This window comes from Vanellus vanellus (genome assembly GCF_965231255.1).
Source record: "Vanellus vanellus genome assembly, chromosome: 23".
Taxonomy (NCBI): Eukaryota; Metazoa; Chordata; class Aves; order Charadriiformes; family Charadriidae; genus Vanellus; species Vanellus vanellus.
Window position 1 is genome coordinate 5,573,018 of NC_138928.1, and position 21,847 is coordinate 5,594,864.

General features: G+C 54.1%; 2 protein-coding genes across 4 annotated transcripts; both read left to right on the forward strand.

The window, feature by feature from the left end:
* Positions 1-1,939: 1,939 nt before the first annotated feature.
* Positions 1,940-10,715, forward strand: LOC309680859 (uncharacterized protein; the record flags this gene model as incomplete). The annotated part of the gene is made up of 15 exons (XM_082494610.1): positions 1,940-2,012; positions 2,454-2,645; positions 3,137-3,328; positions 3,562-3,658; positions 3,829-3,914; positions 4,357-4,551; positions 5,111-5,182; positions 5,758-5,784; positions 6,454-6,523; positions 6,702-6,812; positions 7,092-7,283; positions 8,135-8,230; positions 8,933-9,049; positions 9,869-10,074; positions 10,234-10,715. 15 exons carry the CDS (start codon positions 1,940-1,942, stop codon positions 10,260-10,262), a joined length of 1,755 nt encoding a protein of 584 aa, XP_082350736.1. The 3' UTR covers positions 10,263-10,715.
* Positions 10,716-12,190: 1,475 nt separating this feature from the next.
* LOC309680874 (complement component receptor 1-like protein) lies at positions 12,191-21,498 on the forward strand. 3 transcript variants are annotated; one of them, XM_082494628.1, is made up of 10 exons: positions 12,191-12,278; positions 12,438-12,623; positions 13,331-13,427; positions 14,133-14,215; positions 15,156-15,350; positions 15,788-15,970; positions 16,756-16,941; positions 17,078-17,171; positions 17,432-17,517; positions 17,906-18,114. In XM_082494628.1, exons 1-10 carry the CDS (start codon positions 12,227-12,229, stop codon positions 17,971-17,973), a joined length of 1,230 nt encoding a protein of 409 aa, XP_082350754.1. In that variant the 5' UTR covers positions 12,191-12,226; the 3' UTR covers positions 17,974-18,114. The 3 variants fall into 3 exon arrangements, with proteins under 3 accessions (XP_082350754.1, XP_082350755.1, XP_082350756.1); XM_082494629.1 differs by lacking the exon at positions 17,432-17,517 and having other exon boundaries at positions 17,915-18,000; XM_082494630.1 differs by lacking the exons at positions 16,756-16,941; positions 17,078-17,171; positions 17,432-17,517; positions 17,906-18,114 and adding exons at positions 18,696-18,719; positions 18,964-21,498.
* The last annotated feature ends 349 nt before the right edge of the window (positions 21,499-21,847 follow it).

Consider the following 21,847-nt stretch of genomic DNA (forward strand, 5'->3'; position numbering starts at 1 on the left):
AGGTCCAGATGGCTCCTGCGTGGCCTCAGGCAGGAAAGCAGCCTGGTTCCAGGGGTGAATCTGACCTCTGCTAGCACGGGGATTTCGCTGAGCTGAAACCACAGCACTCGGTTCTTCTGATGTATGCAGGAACTGAGCCGCTCCCTGAGGAGACTCGACATTACAAGAAGTCTTTGCCAAATACTTCTCAAGATCTCGCCATCCCATGCTGAGGTCACTGCTCTAAGCCATTGCAAGAGAATTCCCCAGCACTTAAAGCATTTCTTTTTTCCTGTTCGCGACTTGCTTTGCATCGTGCAGCCACCATCCCAATTCAGACCTCAGGTGAGCGGTGACCTGTAAAAATACGTGGCCAAGACATCTCCGTGTAATTTGTCACCATGTTCACAAGTAAGTATTTTAAAGGAAGCTGCTTGACTCCTCCCTTAACAAGACACTTCTTGGCCTCATTGCAAATGCTTTTGTTATACACGCTTGGAGCTTAAAGTGTGTTGGAAAGGGAAATAAAGTGTGTGTGTGTGTGAAAGTAAAAAGGATAACTTTGAGCTTTTTGGTGGAAACACCACAGTTTCCTGGATAACAAAGGCAGACGGAGGGAGGCAGGAAGGTGCGGGCAGGCTGCTGCTGGCTGCCCCTTCCTCGGGGTGAGGTGACATACATCCCTTACAGGCAGCGCTGCTCAGCAGAGCAGGACGGGGCAGCAAACATAGACATGGCCTTTCCCTCGGCTCTTCCCGCAAGTCCTGCAGGCAGGGATTCCAGAGCAGCTCCGCTTTCCAACGTGGGCAGGGAGCCGAGGCAAAGGGCTCCTGTGCCCGGCAGGCGCCGAGGACATCCCTAAGCCTCCACGGGCAGCACAGCGTCTCGTTTAAAGAGTTTTGTGTCTAACTGGGAGGGTTACAATGGAAGTGCTGGTATCCCCGCTGCTTGTTTTTGTGCATAGGTGTTAACAGAAGCAGCCCAATTAGTGGCTTCAGAGTGGGGCTGTTTTACAGCCTGTGCATCCCCCGGGCTGGAGGAGAGCCCTCTCTTCTCTCCTTGCAGAATAACCTCCCTTCATGGAGGTCTCTTCCTAGGGAGGGGCAGGGGACGTTTGAAGATGGTTTGGGGGAGCTGGTGCCGCCGAGCTGCGCTGCGCTGGGCTCCCTGGGGCCAGACGCCGTGGGAGAGGGCAGGAGGCACGGATGAAGACGCAGCGCTCATCCCCGCAGGGAGCAGAGCCAGTGCTGGGGGATGAATGGCACCTTCTCCACCCCTCCCGGCGTTGGGACATGCTGCAGCATCCACAGCCGGCGCTGCAGGACCCACGTGCTGCCCTTTTTGGTTTTGTTTGGTTTGTTTTCTTTTTTCTTTTCCATTAGGGCTTGATAGCTTTGGAGAGAGGAGTGGCTTTACTGGAAGGTGCAGAGGAGCCGTCTGAAGGCGAGGCTGCGGCGGTGGGTGCCTGGAGCGCCTCACGGCATCCCGCTGCGTGCCAAGCGTGCTGCTCCCACCCCACTCCCACTCCCACTCCCACCCCACTCCCGCTTCCAACCCACTCCCACCCCATTCCTGCTCCCACCCCACTCCCGCTTCTGACCCACTCCCACCCCACTCCCTCTCCCACCCCGCTCCTGCTCCCAGCCGCAGATCACACCTCCACCAGAGCCCTTCCCAGCAGGGCCGGGGGGGGGGTGGGGGGGGGGCGGCCCGTGGGAGCGGCGCTGCTTTTGGCTGCGCGTCCCAGAGGCGGCGGTGCTGCCCGCGGCGGCAGCTCCCACGCGTGCCCTGGAGCAAGGCCCCCCCTCCCTGCGGCTGCGGGAGTGGCCCCTTTCCCCCCACCCCCTTTCCACCCCCCGAGGGCGGTGGCGGAGGCGGGCAGCCCCCGGCCGCGCACCCCGAGCGCTGCTCCGCTGCTCCTCTCCCAGTCCGCTCCCGGTGCCGGTGCCCCGCGGCAGCGATGGGCTCCGGACACCGCCGCTCGCTCCTGTCGCCGCTGCTGGTGCTGCTGGTGCTGCTGCCCGCGGCGTGGGGTGAGCCCACGGGGAGGGATGGGGATGATGGGGGGAGTGGGGTGGGGGGCTGGAGTGGGTGGGGTGAGCCCACGGGGAGGGATGGGGGTGATGGGGGTGTGGGGAGTGAGCCCACGGGGAGGGATGGGGGTGATGGGGGGAGAGGGATGGGGGTGATGGGGGTGTGGGGGGTGAGCCCACCGGGAGGGATGGGGGTGATGGGGGGAGAGGGATGGGGGTGATGGGGGTGTGGGGGGTGAGCCCACAGAGAGGGATGGGGGATAGGGGGTGCGGGGTGTGGGGTGGGCTCCCTGTGCCCCACGTGTGCTTGTTGCTGCGGGTGCATGGCACGGGTGTGCGTTGCCGTGCTCTCCCGCGGGCTCGTTGCGGGCATTTGCTCTGTGCCCTGCTCAGGGAGCTCCAGGAGGAACCCCGCTGAACCCCACGTTTATTTTGCTGTAGGTGACTGTGGGCCATTGCCAAATATAAGGCACGCGGAGCCCCCAGAGGACACTAAACACCAGGAGAGCTTCAGCATCAGCTCCAAAGTAACATACAGATGCGTTACGGGTTATGCTAAACGCCCCTTGCTGTCAGACACCACCCAGTGCCTTGCAAACTCCCAGTGGTCCAACCTCCCGGAGTTCTGTGGTCGTAAGTATTGCACTTTCTCCGAAACGAGTTGCTTAGAGAAGCACACTGCTTGTGGAAACACTTGCTGCTTTAGCAATCGCTGCTGTAAGGGTTTCCTCATCCGGAGTGACGCGCAATCGAGTTGCCAGTCAGAGAGTCTCTTGCTGTCCCTTCTTCCTAACTCTGCTCAGTCCATTGGAGCCATGTGCCGGCGCTTGTGCATTGATAGCGATGGATCAGTAGGTCGGGGAAGCAGAGGAAAGAGGGGCAGAATTACAGCGGCCGAGCACTGGCACAGCTGGTAACTACGGGGGGAGGTTTGGCACGGGGGACTGGCAAACCTCCACAGCGGGAACTGCCCGCACTTCCCCACCCCAAACGCTTCTGCAGTGGAATTGGCAGGGGAGGTAGGCACTGTGGTTGCGAATGATTACATTTATACAGAGTTGAATGCAAAATATTGTTATTTTTGCTTTGTAACTGTACACCTTGGTTGTCTCTGTTGTCACCAGGTAGCTGTCCCAGCCCACCGCGCGTGCATTTTGCTAGATTATCAGAAGAAGATGAAACGCAGAATTTTTATGCTGTTGATGTCATGGTGAAGTATGTTTGTCGCCCAGGCTACGAGAATACCACAGAGCAGCTCCCCACCAGCACTTGTCTTGACAATTTAACGTGGTCAGAAGTCCCCGAGCTATGTCGGAGTGAGTGTCTCCGTGGCATTTCTTTTTCTCCACCGTCCTCCCATAGCTGCGTCCGCAGCGCTGTGTTCTGAGTGCCGTGTCTGCTTTGTGGTTTAGGTTTGCTCTTCTTTAATGATGTTTAGCGTGAAATACCATCAGATGCCTGGTTTGACATTGCCATACCGGCATGAGAAGTATGTCTGTGGGTTTTTTCTCTGTCCTTGTAGTGTCCTAAGGATAATATTCTTTTTTAGGGAAATCTTGTGGTATTCCAGCAAATCCAGAACATGGCAAAGTTATTACAAATGATCATCTGTTTGGTGCAAAAGCCAATGTAGTTTGTAACCGCGGGTGAGTGTGAAGGCAGCTGCCCACTGCGTCCCAGTCGCCTGGCCAGAGTCACTGGTGTGCGAGCTGGGACAAGGGGCTCTGCCTGTCGCGTCCTCAGCACCTCTCTGGGGTGACATGTTCTTGGTTGGTGACAACAAACTGATTTGTTGGTGTGCTTTTTACCCCCGCAGGTACGTGTTAAAGGGAGCGTCGCATCTCATCCGGTGTTCCCTCAGGGGAGGTGAGGTTGCCTGGAGTCCACTTCCAGCTTGTCGGGGTAAGTGAGGTTATCCAGCGCTTGACCAGAAATAGCAAATATGCCAACTCAGAAATACCGAATCGTGTGTTGATTTTATTAATTTTTACTAAATTCAGTCAGGTAAGTGTCTCTGGAAAGGCGGGAGCTGGCGGGATGAACGCAGGGAGTAGCCACTAGTGTCGCTGGTGCCTTCTGCACGTGAGAGACTGACATAAACGAGCAACGCAGCAGCCCCGGTGTCCCTGCGGGCTGCCGCTGCCCCTCTGCGCGCAGGACAGCAGGCTGGGGGGCACCTGAAAGTAACCACGTCCCGAGAGGGTGACCAGTGTTCCCATTTCAGCCCTTGCTCCTGCGACTGGTGCGATGTGAGCCTGTGCGCCCTTCGGTTTTCCTCTCTTCGCATCGTGGAGAAGAGCATCTCGGGTGCCGCCTCCTGAACTCTTTTCTTTTTCTCCCCCAGCTATTTTCTGTCCTCCGCCTCCAGCTATTGCCGATGGGAAGCACGACGCTAACGGTACGGAGGAGCTCGTGTACGACTCAGTCGTGATGTACACGTGTGACCCTGGGCTCCAGCTTGTGGGAAACGAAACTCTGCGCTGCACAACGGAGAACGGCGTCAGCGGCGCCTGGAGCGGGTCTCCTCCCGAATGCAGGGGTGAGCGCTGCTGGATAGTTATCCTGTTCTGGCGTAGTTTTTCTTGCTGTGAAGCTCATTAGTCCTAATTCCCTTCTCTCGGCAGGGGGAGGGCCCCAGTCTGGACGGGCATTCCCGTAGGGCCGGTTAGCAGGTCTCTGCTTTGCAGGTGCCCGGCTGTGCTGAAGAGCAACGGGAGCACAGTCGTACACGGTTTTGTGTTTTCCCCTTCAAGAAGAACAGGCAGGATCTTAATAAACAAGGGGTGAAGTGTTTCAGTAGCTGCGATGCTGATGGACTAAGCCTCAGAATGGACTTACGTGTAGTGTCCAGCAACACCCCGGCAATACAGCCAAGGGGGACAGCAGACTCCCCTCTGTCCGTAGGGCTCGTAGTGTCACCAAGAGGTCCTGGGTGACTTCCACAGCTCTCGCTGTCATAGCCACAGATGCACAGGTCAGAGGCCACCTGCCCACTCTACATTCACTCCTTACTGAAGTATTCTATATATTATGTATAAATGGACAATTATCTAAAATACCATTTTGAGTGGTTTTCCGTTCTTTTTTTCTCTCTATAGTTAGCACTACAGCAGCGACAAACCAAACTGAACTGTTGGAAGACAGGAAAGCAGAGAATCCTTCCTGGCTTGGTAAGAGCTGCGGAGAGGCTTACTGCTTCAGGGTCACTTTAATTGCTATGATTGCACCCGCGTTGGGCGCCTGTGACTCCACGTGCTGTTGGATTTCTGCTCTTGTTGTGCTCTTCATTTCTTTTGGTGGGTCCATTTTCCAGTTTCTAAGGGGTTCACACAGGTCTAATCCCCTTTTCTCTCTGCTCCCGGCTGCGTGACTCCTTAGCTGACATGATACGGGGAAGGATTTTTAATGCTTGAATCTCCCTCCCCGCAGCCGAGCATCTCGGTGGAAACCACTGACGTTATCTTGGCTGTGTCTGGATGGGGCTGAGGATGGAGGTAGCTTCGAGCTACGGACCTCAGCTCCGTCAGTGGAGAGAGGTGGGGTGAGGGACTCAAAAGGAGCATAAAGATGTGTGTAGTAATTAATGACAGATTGGTTTACAGCGTTTTGTCTTCTCAGCAGAAGTTTTATCTGAGTTTGAATGGTATTTTTCTGTGGGCATCGATTCAGGAACTTCCCTGTTTAGTTATCAGTTATTGTTGCCTTCATTTTTTTTAACATCAATTTCCTTATTTTCTCTCTTTAGCAAATATCCTTGTCCCTAGTTGCACTGGTAAGTAGTTTAAAATTGAAAATATACTTTCCTAATGCAAAGTTGTTATTCGCTGTTAAATACCTGCAGTCAGTGGTTTTGGTTTACTCATTTTAGGCCCCCTCGCACTGAGTGTCAGGATTCGGGGGGGCTCTGCTGTTGGGTAATGCAGCAGCACTGCAAGCAGCAGACGTGTGTGTCAGTATAAAACATTACATCGTTCGGGGATGAAATGAAAAAAGCCAGTGTAAGAAGCCAACCAAAAACTGTACGTTCTGTCACTCTTCAATGGATAAAGTTGCTTTAAAAGGCGTTGGCAGACATTGAAAGAGAAGAGATTAGCGAAGCCTGGGACATCCTTGTTGCAAAAGAGATCAAGTACTAAATATTGTGCCTATGTTCAAAATACAAAATAAACGGGTGCTGCCTGTAAAAGCAAATAAACGAGGGGCCCTCCCTTAAGAAGGTCCACGTGACAGCGCACTCAGTGGTGGCTGTGCCGCCTTCAGAGACAGGAGTTGGGGTTTGCGGTATTCTGGCTGAGCGGGAGCCTCTGGGGGGTGATGGGCAGCCCCAGAGCAGAGAATTTTGCTGCCAGTCCCAGTCTTTTACCAAACTGCAGTGTTTCACTTAAATTACATACCAAATTTGGTTGTTTTTTTCTTTAATTTTTGCTTCTTTGTTTGTTAGCTCCCCTAGTCCTAGTACTCCTTGGAACTCTAGCTTGGAGCATCATGAGGTGGAAAGACAGTAAAAAAGAGTAAGTGAGCCAAAGCTGCCCCTCACCAATCGTAACTATCCCTAAGGATCGGGGTGTTTCCCTGTAAGGTCTGTGTGACAGTAATTACCTTCGGCATATATTTGCACGGTTGGTACTATCGTTCTGTGTTGCCGAGTCGCTTTTTATTCTATGAATTTTCTCTTTTCTGTCTCTTCAGCTCTTATAATGTGCCTTTACAAAAGCAGAAGACGAAGGGAAGGGATCCACCGATGCACCCGAAGATAACGGATGACAAGAAGCAGCCCATGCCGTGGCATTCCTACTTTTGGTAAGTTTGCTTGTTCATCTGCCCAAAAGCTTGTGCCACTCTTCTCGCTATAGCCACGGACCTCACCAGTGTTATTTCTAGCTACAAACCTTGCCGAGCCTCACCAGTGGCCAGTGCTGCACATCTTTATGCAGTTTTTGACTCTAAAATACCAACGCCTCTGCCATGAACACGCCGCTCGCTGAAGAGGTGACGGCTGCTTCACGGGAGGGTTTTGGTGTTCGCCGGCTGCGCTCGGGGCTCGGCAGGAGGGATCCCCACCCTCTCTCTCGTCCGCAGCCACACGACGAGTTGCCACGTGTGTCCCACCTGCGAAGAGCGGCTGCACGCCGCCCTGGCCCCCCGCGCCGAGCCCGCGCCCCGCGGCTGTGCCGCCTGCGAGGACTGGCAGTGCGCCCAGCCCGGCACAGCGCGCACCTACTCCGTCCTCAGCAGCAGCAGCGGGGAGAGCCGGAGCCCTGCAGGCACGAGGTACCCCCGACCGGGCGCTTGCCCCCGCTCCCCTGCACGGGTCCCTGTAAACCAAAATGAGGGGGAAAGGGCACTGCTTGCAGGGAAAAAGCATCTGGCCAGCGGGGCGAGGGGGGGATTCTGCCCCTCTGCTGTGCTCTGGGGAGACCCCCCCGCAGTGCTGCCTCCAGCTCGGGGGGTCCCAACAGCAGAAGGACACGGAGCTGGTGGAGCGGGGTCAGAGGAGGCCCCGGAGCTGCTGGGAGGGCTGGAGCCCCTCTGCTGGGAGGACAGGCTGGGAGAGGTGGGGGGGGTCAGCCTGGAGAAGAGAAGGCTCCGGGGAGACCTCAGAGCCCCTTCCAGTGCCTAAAGGGGCTCCGGGAGAGCTGGGGAGGGACTCTGGGTCAGGGAGGGGAGCCATAGGATGAGGGGGAACAGTTTTACACTGAAAGAGGGGAGATTGAGATGAGACCTGAGGAAGAACTTCTTGCCTGCGAGGGCGGTGACCCCCGGCGCAGGGTGCCCCGAGGAGCTGTGGCTGCCCCATCCCTGGAGGTGCTCAAGGCCGGGTCGGACGGGGCTGGGAGCAACCTGGGCTGGGGGGAGGGGGCCCTGCCCGGGACAGGGGGTGGCACTGGGTGGTCTTCAAGGTCCCTTCCAACCCAAACCATTCTGTGATTCTATGGTGATGATGGTATGGATCTTTACGTGGATAGAGCAGATTTTGCAGTTTGAATTCCTTTGGTTCATTTAAGTCCAGTTTTAGCAGTAGAAAGTATTTGCTATTTAGAATGAACTGCTTCCATAGGGCAGTAGTCATTCCCCGAAAGCCATGCATTCAGGCTTTTATCTCTCTCTTTCTCTGCATTCAGCTCCTGTCCCGAAACTGCAGATGTGCTGCGGGGTGAGGGTGCAGGAGAGGCTGTTCCGGAGCGGAGCGATGCAGAGAAGCCCATGGACCGTGAAAGGTGCGTCTTCTGTCTTCCACTTAAAAATACTCAGATGCCATGGTGGGCTTGAATAAAAATCATTTCAGAGCAGAGCAGAGCAGAACTGTATTTATTCAAGTAGAAATTAAGGGTATTCTGCACCTCCTCCTTTATTCCAACCTCTTTCCTGTCTTGATACTGTGCTGAGTATTACAGCATTTAATTACTTTTAAAACACGAATCTCTGCCTTTTTTCCCCCTAAAACAAAGGCACTCTGAGCAATTTTTGTGGTTTGTTCTTTTTTTTTTTAAAAAAAGGCATTCAGCACGTGCCCGTGTTTCTCCTGTTTCCCTACTCGCGTTGCTGTCCGGCAGTCGCGCTGTCCACCGCAGCGCCCGCAGGCTCCTCGGGGCGCAGTGCGATGCAGCGCTGCCCTCCCCGCTCCCCCTCTGCTCTGCAGAGCAACGCCGCACTGAGGCGTGATTGGGTTCGCAGGTCTGATGAGGTGAGGCCGGGATGTACGGAGCAGTTCAGAAGAGGCGTAGAAACATCTCATGCGTTCTAGCAAAGCGAGGGCAGTTCGTGATGGAGCTAATTCCCCGCTGGCTCTGTGGCACGAGGCACATTTTCCTCCCACTTGGGATGGTTCCTCTGTACCGGGGAGGCTGGAGGTGCCCAACTTGACTTTTGAGTCTCCCTAGAGAGACTCAACGCACGTCCTCAATGGCGCTTCTCCACAGCAACCACCACGTCTGCCCCATCTGCGAGAACTGGCTGCGCGCCCACCTCGGCCAGTGGGAGAGGTGTCCTGCGGTGTCCGGGGAGCGGCCGGGGGAGCCCCGTCAGCGGGACGAGGGGTGAGTGCTCCCAGCAGCGGGCACCACAGCCGGGGGTCCTCAAAACTGGGCGTTAATGGCTTAACTTAAAATAAAAAAATGATGGGGGCGCGTAAATGCTGGTTCCGCTTGCTCATAGCTCAGTACGGGGGCAAAGCGTGGCGCCTGCTCGCGAGCAGAGAGAGGTGACACCGGCGTGAGGTTTATTTGGACAATGCTCGTGCGGTTTCCCTGTGCACTTGGCTCGGCCTCGGGTCCTCTTTGGCCTGTGATGGAGCTCTGGTTTGAGTTAAGCAGCAAAGAGCCCGAGTGCCATAAGAGACTCTGTCCCTTCTGTTCACGTCGCTGCCAGGTGCTTTTTCCACCTCTGTGCACAGTTTGTTTCGGACAGAGCAGCGATGACGTGAGCAAAGGGATGCTCTACGCTCACTTACCTTTTGACACTTCCCCGTTTTGCGGTCTCTCAGGCCCACGAAGCTTCAGTAACAGAGTCAGCACTGACAGAGGCAAATTCAAATAAATATTTGGTTAAAATAAACATGCTTTGAGGTGCGCTTCTGCCTGCTTTAGCTTTTGTGAGCAGAAACTTCCTTTTACCGCTCATTTATTTCATGCTGTTCCTGCGAGCGCCTTTTCTGCTTGCTATTGGCCCTAACCCTGGAGGAGCCGTTCCAGTTCTGCGCTCATGAGTCGCTACATGTTTGAGTTTAAAAAGTTAATATCTTTGAAATTGGTAATGAAACTGGCTTTTGTGGGTGCCGGAGCTGTGCGGTGTGGCTTGGCGGGGAGCGGTTCCCGACATGAACCCGGCGGGGCTCACCCTTGGCTCTCTCTCCGCAGCCCACAAGGTCCCGTCTGCGCTCCCTGCGCCGACCGGCTGCACCTCTCCCTTGTCCACAGCGACAGTGCGCGCTGCCCCGTCTGTCCCCTGGCCGGGGAGGGCACCCCGGCTCACCTCGTCCCCCGTCGCACCCCCGGCTGCCATGTCTGCCCCGTCTGCGTGGCGCCAACCCATGCGCACCTCTGCCAGCGCCAGGCACCCAATGGTAGGGACCTGCGCGGGGACACCCAAAACGCCCTTCGGGTCACCACGGCTGGCGGCCAAGGTGCCACAAAACGGTGGCTGCAAAGGTCATTCCTCCCAAAGCCCTGGGCTGCAGCACGCGGCACCTAACCCTAATTAATTGCTCGTTTCCCTGTTGCAGGATTAATGCTGACGGCTGTAGCACCCTAAGCGGCACGAAGGTGGTCAGAGAGAAGGGAGAGTCGCTACACTAATTCCTGACGTTGTCGGGAACTAAAGTTTTAAGTGCAATAAGGCAACCTGAAGTCAAGTGTCTGACTTCACAACCAGGAATTTCTTTGTGAAGAAGCAGGAAAATCAAACATACTTCAAATTCAGCTCCACGTTGGTTTAAAGCCTACTTTTTTTTTTGTTTATTTTAGTATGAAAAAAAAATATTTTTACAGCTCTTAAAGTGAGGTTTTCAAAATTCGGTAGACGTTTCTTTCCACTAGGAAAATAATTTCAAAGTAAACACCTTATTTGCGCACGTTCTTGCAAGATTTACTTGTATTTTTTAAACTACTTTTTTATGAGGTTCATTTACTAGCGTGCAGATACCAGTGTGAAAGTGACAGTATTTATAATAAAACTGTTTTGTAAATAAAAGGACTATAAAAGCAATACTAGTATCCTGGCTTGGGGTGGGGTTTTTTTCCTATTTACTAATCAAACCTTTAGCACTGTAAATGATTTTGCAGTCTCATTCTTTGCCGGATGTAATAAACTGAGCACTTAATTGCTGCTGCTCAGATAACTGCTGCTCTTGTGTGGCGCTGTTGCCCGTAGCAGCGTGCCCAGCCTTTCCCAGGAACCGCGGTGACGGAGGCAAGGCACCACCGCTGCTGGAGCGGGGCCCATTTCCACCTCCCGCAGCACCAGGGCGGTGTCGGGGAAGGCGTGCGCTCCTCTCCAGGTATAACCTTCCCTTGGCCGACCCCGCGTATTCCCGCGCTGGTCGTATTCTCTACCCCAAACACCAGGCTGCAGCTCCAGCAAGGCGCTCGGAGGATTAAACTAACTGCTCCCCGCTTGTGGCGTTTGCTGGTACTCCTTGTTTTGTGTTGACGCGGATCAAAATTACCAATACTAATACAGAAGCTGTAAAAATTGCCTTTGTGGTTTATTGGCGTTTGTCAAGAGCAGGTGGTGCTATGGGTAGGACAAAAAGGTGCCGCACGGTTACACAATGCTGCTATTGTATTTGTTATCGAAGTGGGACACAGCACATTTCCGTGGGCTTGCGCTGACGGGTACAATCCTGATAACGCTTTGAGGACGGGGACACAACGGCCGTCGGGACGCCTGAGCTGCCCCACGCCCTGGCTGCCGTCCCTCGCCGTCCCCTTCCGGTCATCCCTTCGGGCTGGAGGCAGCGGGGCCGTTCCAGGGGTGCCAAGGGGTACCCCCGCCATGCCCTAAACCTCACCCAGCTGACGCAGAGGGAAGGGCGCGATGACGAGGAGACGACGTAGGTGCGGAGCAACGCCGGTGCGGCAGCGGGACACGTGCTCTGCAAGGGAGATGCCCTGGAGTTGAGGATCAAGGGGGAGCGATGGGGTGGGCCAAGGACCGGCATCGCTGACAGGGACAGACGCTCCCGGCCCCGGTCGCTCAGGGTAAGTCACGCAGACGGCGTCACCCCTCCGGTGAGCCCCGGGGGGGGCGGGCAGGAGGGGCCGGTGGGGAAATAGGGGGCAGAGACCTGGCCCTGCGCATCGTTTCCTACCGGAGTGAGGAGGAGGCGGCGGCCACGCCGTGAGAACCACCGTGGGAACCACCGCTCCCGCTGACCACCGCGGCGGTCCCCGTCCCGCAGCCCCCCGGGGCTCGGCGGAGCCAACCCCACCCCCCCCCCCACCGTCTCCCTCAATAGCCGGAGGAAAAAAAAAACAAAACAAAACAAAACAACGCACACACAGACAAAAAAACCAAACCACACCTAACACAACAAACCCAAACCAGCCAATCAAAACCAAAACCAACCCCACCCCCGCCGTATTGCGGCGGTGACGAAAGTCCGCGCGCACTCTGGCCCCGCCCACCCCGGAAAGGACCGAACCGCCGCGCTGCGCATTTCGGGAACGGGGAGCGGTACCGGCACCGGGGAACAGGCACCGGGAACGGCACCGGCCATGGGGCTGCGCTGGCTGTGCGCGGTGCTGCTGGCGCTGCCCGGCGCCTGGGGTGAGCGGGGCCACGGGGGGGGAAGGGGCTGCGTGGGGCTGGGGGTCCGCGGGGCTGGGGCGGTGTGGGGAAGGGGCTGGGGCGGTGTGGGGAAGGGCTAAGGCGACACCCCCCCCCCCCCCCCCCCCCCAACCCTCATCATCCCCCCCCCGCCCGCAGGTGACTGCCCGCAGCCGCCGAGGTTTGTCTTCGCGGAGCCCGTGGGACCCCTGAAGGAGTCTTATGCCGTGGGGGAGAAGCTGCGGTACAGGTGCCGCCCGGGGTACACGATGGTGGGGGGCACGTCCCCCGTGGTCACCTGCGAAGACGGCTCCCGCTGGTCGGAGAAGCGGGACTTCTGCATCGGTGGGTCCCCCGAATCGCGGGTGGGGGGTAGGGGGTGGGGAGGGGGGTGGCGCGTCCCCTGCTGCACCCCGCACCCCGCTCCGGGCTCCGTCCCCCCGGGACGGATGTGCCCCGCGTCGGTGGTTTTCGGGCGGCTGAGAAGAAGCGCTCAGCCTGGGGGGCTGCCCGGGGCTGCCCTGTCTGCTTAGAAACGTTAATCTCTGCGAGGTGACCTCTGCCCTTCTTGATTACTTTACCATCTGGTGATATAGTGTAAACGCTATAACGTACTCGCACAAAAACAAGGCACGGTGTGGAAAAGGCTGTGGGAGTCTGTTGTCCCCCTGGTAATGCACCTGGACTGGCGCTGGGGCGGTCAGTGGGTCCCTCCCCGTCCCCTTCCTGCCGTTTCCTTACAGACCAAGACCTCTACCCTGAGCCCACTGGGCTCCTTATCAGTTTCCTTTCTCAGTGAGCATATAAACTTTGGCTTTTTAAATTTTTCCTTTAGCTTTATTTGTGCTTTTACTTTCTTTTTGCTTGTGCTTTAACTTAGTTCCCGAGAAGTTAATGTGGATCTTGTATCATTCCCGAAAGTGCTGGTACTTGCTTGTGAGGGAAGTTAGATGCCCGATAAATGGTCGAGTAACAACACTGAACAGCACTGTCACCTACGTTTCATTATCACGCTGTAAGATAAAGCTAATGCTGATCGCTTGCCCTTCCAGGAAAGTCATGCGGTCTACCAGACATCACGAATGGCAACTTTGCCTACACCACCGATCTCCTGTTCGGGGCAAAAGTAACCTACACCTGTAACAACGGGTAAGCGTTGGCCCAGGCTCCTGGTGAGGTGACAGAGCCGAGGCCGGGAGACGGTGCCCATGGGGGACCCGGAGGCTTTTAATGGCCGGGGGCTGTTTCCTGGGCTAGCAGAGGCACGGCGGGAGGTGTTCGGAGCGGGGAGCCACGGGGGTCAGGCTCCCTTCTGCTCTTGCTGTCGAAAAGACCTTTGTTCCTTTGCTTTGCAAAGACCTTTGTTCCTTTCCTGTTGGTGTTCATTAGTAATTCCGCATTTGCTGTTTTGCTGTGGGTTTGGCTGCCCACGTCTTAACTAAGGGGTCTCGGGAAAAGAGGGTTGTGGTGTCCCGGGGAAGCCGGGAGTGGGGTGAGAGGGAAAGAGAGCAGTTAAGGTAGGTCAGTCACACCTAGCTCTGCTCAGAAAATAAGTTGCTGTTTGGATCTCCCACTGCCCAGGGCTGAACAGACTCAGGGTGGGGATGCCGTCTTGCTCACACTCCTGTGAGCTTGTATCCACCCACTGCAAGTATTAAGTTTCCTCCCGCTGCAGCATATATTGCATTTTTTAGGTATCGAGAAAATTGTATTTTATAGGAGGGCTAGCTGGTTTTCCCCTAGGGTTCAGTGCCTCCAGAGAATACCGTTAGAAATTGTGCAACTTTCTGAATTTCTCAAGTGGTGGTGTTTTTTCCACTTTCTTCAAAGAGATTCAACCTTTTCTTTTCTTAGGTACCGCTTAATTGGGGAGTCGACTGCAGAATGTATACTTAGAGGCGATGAAGTTTATTGGAGTCACATTCCACACTGTGACAGTAAGCAGATCTTAAATGTTTTGTGTACATCCCTTTCTCGAAGCTATTACCATATATCTGGTAGTTTGGGGAAGGGCAGGTGGGTATGCTCTTCTTGGCACCTAATGCGAATTACATTAGCCTTTAACGAGACTCGCTCCTTACCTCTCCCCGAGACAAGCGCTCTGGCTGGAGCTGGCAATGAAAATCAAATGCTAAGGAGGATTTGTGGATGTTGGCAGCGGCTCCGCAGTCAGATCTGTGAGAAAAGCAGCTCTCGAGGCTGTTTGTTGGTATTGCCCAGGCACGCAGCAAGCTTTCCGCCAGGCTGGTGTGGACGCCGCATCGCTCCTCTCGCGGTTTCCATCAGACAACTGTTGCTGAATTGTCTCTCCAGAGCTGCGCTTGACCGGGACTGGGATGCCTTCAGGCGTGACTGTGCATCCAAACTCCTTAATTTTCAAAGGGGAAATGCGTTCTAAGAGTTTTGTTGGTGCTGTCTGGGCTTTTTTAACATCCTGTGGGATGGGCCTGCCCATCAGCTGCTGATAGTTTAGGTGGTTTGCTGCTATAATAGGTCTTCCGGCCTCGTCCTTGTTAGCGTAACGAAGGTGGGAAATGCCATCACCAGTGCGTCAGGGTCCCAAACTGCTTGGTGAGACCACGTTTGTTGCCTCCAGAAGGCCTCTTCTGTGGTCTCTCCTCTTGGACAATAGATGCTGTTTTTCCATTATCCATTTAAAAAACCTGGAAAACATTCAGAATTTAAAGATGCATTCAAGACTTTAGGTTGAGATGATTGCTTTAGGGCTGCTTCCTCCCCCCCCTTTTTTTTTTTTTTTGGCTTTCATGACCTTTTTTGGTTGGTTGGGTGGGTTTTAGGCTTTTTTTAGTAGCTAGACCTCAGTTTTGTATCATCAGAAATGTTCTTGCATTTTCTTGCTGTTGTTTTCCCACGCAGTTATTCCCTGTTCACCACCTCCTGAGATCAAGAATGGGCAGATCGAGAGCGGGGCCGGAGACTTCACCTTTGGCGTGGTTGTAACTTACAGGTGTAACGAGCATTTTTCTCTTATTGGAGACGCTAAGATTCACTGTACGATGACGGATGACAAACTTGACGGAAAATGGAGCGGTCCAGCCCCTGAATGCAAAGGTAAATGCTTTCTTCCCTCCTTATCCTTTTGACTTTGTTTCTCGTCCCTCTCCCGATCTGTACTTTCCCGATGAGCTGCCAAACGCGAGAAGGTTGACTTGAGTCTAAAAGGATTCGCAGAAAGCTCAGTGCAGTGATCTCCCCAGTCGTGGCCAGAGGCAGGGCTTGGTTTAATGGATTCTGCAGCCCCCCGAGAGCCTCCCTCTCCCTGCCCGAGCCCAGGGCTTCCTGCAGACGAAAACCGAAGCTCTCACGTGTGCAGGTTCTTGATGCCGCCTCTGTTCACGGAGTACTTGCACCCCCCTGGGGACCGGCCTCTCCCAGAGCTACGGGACGGCAGTTCTCCTGCGTGAGCTTCTCGCGTAACGCCTCTGCTGTCGCTGCACGGCTTTTCCTCCTTGTGAGAAATATTCTTATTGTTTTGTCTTCGCTTCCAGTGGTCAGATGTGAAAATCCAAAAGTGAAAAATGGGAGAAAGTTGTCTGGCTTCGGCAGTGAGCACACATATAAAAATACAGTGATTTTTGAGTGTGATCCTGGTCACGTATTGAATGGTAGTGCTGTAGTTACCTGTGAAGCAGACAATACCTGGAAGCCGCACCTGCCAACATGTGACCCAAGTGAGTACAAACAATTTTATTTCCTTCAGCAATTGCGCTGCAGTAGGTCTAAGAGCTGTTGGGCAGATCGGCTTCCGTGCCGCTGCAGAGCACGCTGGCTTGGGTCCTTGGCCTGGCAGCCCAAGGCAGTTACATATTTAGACCTGAAGCTATTTATTTGTGAACAGCAAATGATCCAGAAGTGCACCGACAGGAGAGACAAAATGGCCTTTGCACCCGCCAGGCTTGCTGCGCCAGCGTCCAGACCTCTTGGGGACGTTTGGCTTCTGAGCTCAGCCGAATCGGGGTCCCGCAGGTTGGGTTGGTGGTCAGTGAAGGAGCATCTCTGAGGCAGAGCTGCTACCCAACCTCCATCTTTTCTCCAGTTAAGCAAACTGTGATATGTGCTTCTGGTTGCAAAATAGGTTGGATGCAAACTGTATCCCAGGCACCGACATTCAGACAGGTTAAAATCTGGTGTGCTCCGAAGCGCACAGCTTGCCGGTGTTATTGCAGACCTTTGAAGACAGAGAGGAGGCAGCAAGACAGAGACAGGGGAGTCACCTCTGCATTCAGGAGCGGGCTTGTTCCACGCTCCCGGGTACTGATCTTCCGCTATACACTGAAGGCGGGCCTCTCCAACAAGGGTGAAGCCACCCCTGCATTTATAAGCTACAACAGAGCCATGGAAAAAGTCTGTGCCCTTTGTGCCGTTGTGCATCCCGTTGTCAATCGTGGGGGGCTCTTCACAGCGACCGTCAGAGCGCTCTTCTGTAACTGTCCTTGCTTTTTTCTCTACTTCTTAGTCCCCTGTGGTCCTGCCCCGGACTTCTCTTTCGCTGAGTTAACAAGCGCTGCGGCTGACAGTTCTCCAGCCAAAACGAAGCTGATGTATCGGTGTAAACCGGGTTATACTCCAGCAAGTGGGAAGTCCTCTGTTGTCACTTGTCTGAGTGGTCCAACTTGGTCTGCAGACCCAGACTTCTGCATACGTGAGTACCTCTCTTCCTCTCCTGTCTTGACTCACTGCATGAGTGATCTGTACGCGCTTGAGATGCTACTCTGAAATTTGGGTCATGCCCATCTCGGGGTTTGAAGTAATTCCCGTGCTGCTTTGTTTTCCTCTAGGACAGCAATGTGCTCCTCCCAAGATAGAGAACGGGGATGTGATTGCAGACAACTTCATGTTTGGGACAGTTGTGACGTTCCGCTGTCATCCCGGGTGAGTGGATCACTGCTTAACTGACTGACTCGGGTCAGAGGACAGGGGTCACAGGCAGTAACATCTACCCCCCACCCCCAGGTTTCCCAGTCCAATCTCCAGTGAAACTGTATATTAGTGCCCTTATTTAGTGGCTTTGATGTGACCAAATCCCGTTTCATAGCAGGGGCAACTTCTGGTTGCCTACACGCGGTGGGGTGGGGGAAGAACCCTTTCTGGGCCGTCTTCTGGAAAGCGCCAAACTTCTTCTCTTTCTCTAGGTACGAATTAAAGCAGTCATCTTCTGCCAAATGTGTGGTGTCAGGAAATGGAGTCGATTGGGATACGGCATCTCCATACTGTGAAAGTAAGGAGGAAAACCTCTACGCAGGGCTGTTAAGATAATAGCTGCCTCACTGGTGGGCTTGGGCTGCTCTTACTTGTGTTTCTTAATTCAGTCAGCTGTAGAATTCATGATATCAATACTGACTCATGCTGTGAGGCCTTAGGTGTGATATCCTCATGCAATTCAGAAATTATGCTGACAAAGCGGAAGAAGCAAGGGAAAGGCAGAAATGATAGGGGAAAAACAGTCACAGGAGGAAAGTTTTCTTTCTTTATTTGCCAGGGAAGGATGAAGATAGTTGGATGTTAGAACTTTGTCCCCTCCATTTAGTATAATGCTGAAAGCAAGTGTTAGGAAGTCAGCGTACGGTGTTACGTGAAGCTAGAAATGGCTGAAACGCTTCTTTTAGTCTCATCAGGCACTTCTGAGGCTTACTTCGTGGGGCGAGATCCCGGGGTCCTGGCTAACGGGCAGTAACTGAGGTCCAGTACTAAGCAGGATAACTCAAAGCATTTTCAGTCGCTGCTAAGTGCGTGGCGTGCGGCTGTACCTCCTGCTCCCCGTACACCTCTTCCACCTTTTCAGTTGGGAGAAGTAGTCAGACACTCTCGCTCATGTCCCTCCTGCAGGACGGCGCTCTGACGGTCGCTGTGAAGAGCCCCCCACGATTGACAACGGGATGCACAACGGCACAAAGGGCACAGACTTTTTCCATGGCTCTGTTGTAGCTTATAAATGCAGGGGTGGCTTCACCCTTGTTGGAGAGGCCCGCCTTCAGTGTATAGCGGAAGATCAGTACCCGGGAGCGTGGAACAAGCCCGCTCCTGAATGCAGAGGTGACTCCCCTGTCTCTGTCTTGCTGCCTCCTCTCTGTCTTCAAAATACCTGTATTTTCCTTCCTCTGCGAATCCTCAAATCGGGTCATTCCGCTAAGGAATAAGCCTTCGATGCTTCCGGAAACAGCTTCAGTTAAAATCTAGTGCCAAAAGAGCATGATTAGGTGGCGGCATGGACTCGCAGGCAGTGGAAATGTATCCTGGGTTTTAACAGATAAATATCTGCGGAGTTGGGCTGTGCGGGGATCCTGTTCTGTGCACAGCTTGAGTTCTCTTCCATGTGCAATGGCGCTGATTTGAGATATTGCACGTTGTGTAGTTTGATGAATTACCGTGCTGAGTTTTGGCTCACTTCTTTTCCAGGTGGAGCGAACATGATCGTCGTTGGTAAGTAATACGTATTCCTGAACCCCTGTACCGTGCTCTTCCCACTTCTATGTTATTGTCTCCTGTACGTTCTGCTTGACGTACGCTTAAAAGCGTCCCACTACAGTCTGTTGTCAGATTTATATTTTTGTCGCTTTAAGATTGTGCTGTGAAAAGGAGGGGGAAGGTAAAGGGGACCAGGGAGAGAAAAGACAGTCAAATATGTTTGGAGTGAAGACTTAAGCTTCTTATTTGTCTCTTGTAGGAATCTTCCCCCTCCTCCTGGCGATGCTGGTCACGATCATCTAGATCAGGGAACGGGCACAGCAGGGAGGCACCTGTAGACGTGTTGGACTTGATCACGCTGATCCCAGCCGACCTTGGATGACCCAGTGCTCCCAACCCCGCAACCTACTGACCTTGGACGACAAAGCACTCTCGGTTCTGGCTGCAGCTGCTGCGCCCTGCGCTGGACACGGCGGCCCCTGCGCTGGGCAGCAATCTGCCACCCGGGGGAGGATGCTGTGCGCAAATCAAGTGCCGTTATCCCCATGTTAAGTCGCAACGATGCCAAAGACCAAAGATATTCTATTGCGTTGCAATAGAATACGCTCAAGAAAATCCCACAGTTTGGGTACCTCCGCACGTTCAGTTTCTCAGCCCCGCTAAGGTCATGTTCTGCCTGGTCCTGGTCAGGCTTCAGGGGTTTCTCAAGTGTCCTGAGGTGGAAAGTGCTGCTGCTGCCGACAGGATTAATGGTGAATGTCTTTATGTGAGTGACACTGACTTGAAAAAATTAAGTTTGATACAAACAAGATGCATAAGTCAGGTGTTATCTGTGAGTACTGAAAGCATTGAAAGTGTTCACATAGAAGCACAGCTGTAGCTGTTACTTCAAGGCAAGTCTGAACCGTTATGCAAATAGCAATACTTACAGATCACTCATTTTTACCAGAGAGAAAAAAATGTAAATGCCTTATCGCGAAGAACTACTATTCTGACTCTTCCTGTGTGTACTAAAATGAGTTCCAAACTTCAGCTGAAGGTCTCTGCTCGGGCACTATCTCTGTGGCCATCGAGGCGTTCCTCCGGGCGCGTTGCGGAAACACCTTTCCTGTCCCTGCGGTGACTCAGTGCTTCTCTCGAAGCGCTGAAGCTTTGGGTGTGCTGAAAGCCCCGGGGGACGGCAGCCGGGTGGGCGCGGGGGCAGCGGAGCTCGTCGCAGGCAGATGCTGTCCAGGCCCCACGCAGAACCCGCAGGTGCCTCTGCAGATGCCACCGACCAGCAGCAAGTTGGTGCGTGGGAACCTTTTCACTTTCCTGCTCAAACGCCGCCCGCCGGGGGCGAGCGCTGCAGCGAATCGCTGTGTGAGTTTGCACTTAGGGAAAAAGGCTTTTTCGGGTGGTGCTGTGCACCCCGACCACAGCGGCTCCCGCCGCGGGTCAGCCGGGTGCCAGCTCAGCGCCGCCACGTCTCGGGGCCGCTGTGACGCTGGGGAGGAAAAGCAGATTTCTTCGGCGTTTCTCTCCGCTGGGGCAGGGCCGGCGGGGGCTGCGCGGGGCCGCGGGGGCTCTGACGCTGCACCCAAAGTAGGCGCAGGCGCACCTCAAGACAAAGCCTTAATTTATTCCTCCGTGGGGAACAGGGCACAAACCCCACGTTTCTTTTGTGCACTTTGTTGTCATCCTGTCTAACCCGACCCAGTTCATCGCTGCGTTGGGGACGGTTTGGGAGGGGGGGTAGAGGTGAGCGAGGCAGCGCGCCGTCCCCGGCTCGAGCCGGGCTTTGGCGGTGCCACGAGGACAGCTCAGGTGGTGGGACCTCGCTCGCCGTGTCTGAAGCGAAGGCACGGGTAAAAGCGCCCTTGGTTTGTTTGGCTGATAGAAAGCCCATGTTGTGGTGTTGGTGTCCTCAGCTGGTTTTAACTCGCTATTGCAAAATTCTCATTAAATGAGCTGAAGAGGCATGTAGCATCTCGTAAAATGAAGTAAAGATCCAAAGGCCTCCTGGCAATCCTATGTATAAGGGAAACAAAACTGTGATGGGGTTTGCACTTGTATTCAGCTACTGCCAGTAGGACTTTTAGCTGCTGGTAAAGCAAGACTTTGAGGTTTGGGGTGTTGCGGGATGCAGAGGTAAATGACCCGTCTGCGAGCCGCTCGCGATGCGCAGTTGGGAACAGGAAGTATTCGAAATGTGTCCACTACATGTTTTTTGTTCCTGCATTTTCACCAGTGCTTTCCTGTTAACAGGAACATGCGTCTATTTAAGAGAGAAAACCAGAAATAGCCATTTCCATCAGCACATTAGTCTTCTTCCAGATAGACCCACAAAGTTCTCCTTTTCCAGCAGAGCACTATCCTGCTCAGCTGTCGTTGGGGCACCACGAGATACCGTTTTCGGAAGCCAGTCTTGCAGAACAAGCACTTGCACGTTGTTGGTTATTTTTATGTATCTTTTACCGTAAGCTGTGTGAGTGCCTAGGTGAAAAAAAAACACAAATGTAAAGCCTCGTAGCTCAGAGTTATGTTCTGTTTCGTTATTTTAATCCCCGCGCAATTGTTTCTACTGCGTAGTCCAAAGTGGTTTTTCCAAATGATTTAAGACCTGATTTGGGGATCAGCTTGAAATGATCTCCCTGCAAGCAGATGGAAGGAACTGGGAATGCTGTGCCACAGTTTACAAGGGCGATCACCAAAACTTACTGTTGGAGAGGGCTTTTTTTGTAATTTAATTTTACTTTATAATCCAACCAAGTACAATTCTGAATTATAAATGTTGGAAGCTCTCTGTCAATAAAAGGGATCAAAAAACGTGAGTAACTCATGTCTTGCTGCCGGGTTTAGGCTGAAGAAGCATCCTCTGCTGCGTGCGGGGGGAGCCGCAGGTTGCTGCCGCTGCTCCTACATCAACAGGTCCTGTCTGTGGATTTTCATTCTTCCGGGCAGCGGCGAGGGACGGCGCGGGCTGGGCTGAGCCCTACAGCCCCCAGGGCCGGGGGGGGGCGGGAGGGTTCGGGTCTGCGGGCGCAGGGTGGGGTGTGGGGCTGGGCTGCACCCACGGCCCCGGGGGACAGACGTGTCCCCAGCCCCCACCAGTCCCGCGTGTGGGAGGAGGGGATGTCCCGCACTGCCCGTCCCGTACGCGG

What these genes read in the sequence shown, in the direction of transcription:
- LOC309680874 (XM_082494628.1), top strand. Translation starts at nt 12,227, where the DNA reads ATGGGGCTGCGCTGGCTGTGCGCGGTGCTGCTGGCGCTGCCCGGCGCC. An exon ending in GGCGCTGCCCGGCGCCTGGG is followed by an intron (nt 12,279 to 12,437) that starts GTGAGCGGGGCC and finishes CCCCGCCCGCAG; the next exon opens with GTGACTGCCCGCAGCCGCCG. An exon ending in ACCTACACCTGTAACAACGG is followed by an intron (nt 13,428 to 14,132) that starts GTAAGCGTTGGC and finishes TTCTTTTCTTAG; the next exon opens with GTACCGCTTAATTGGGGAGT.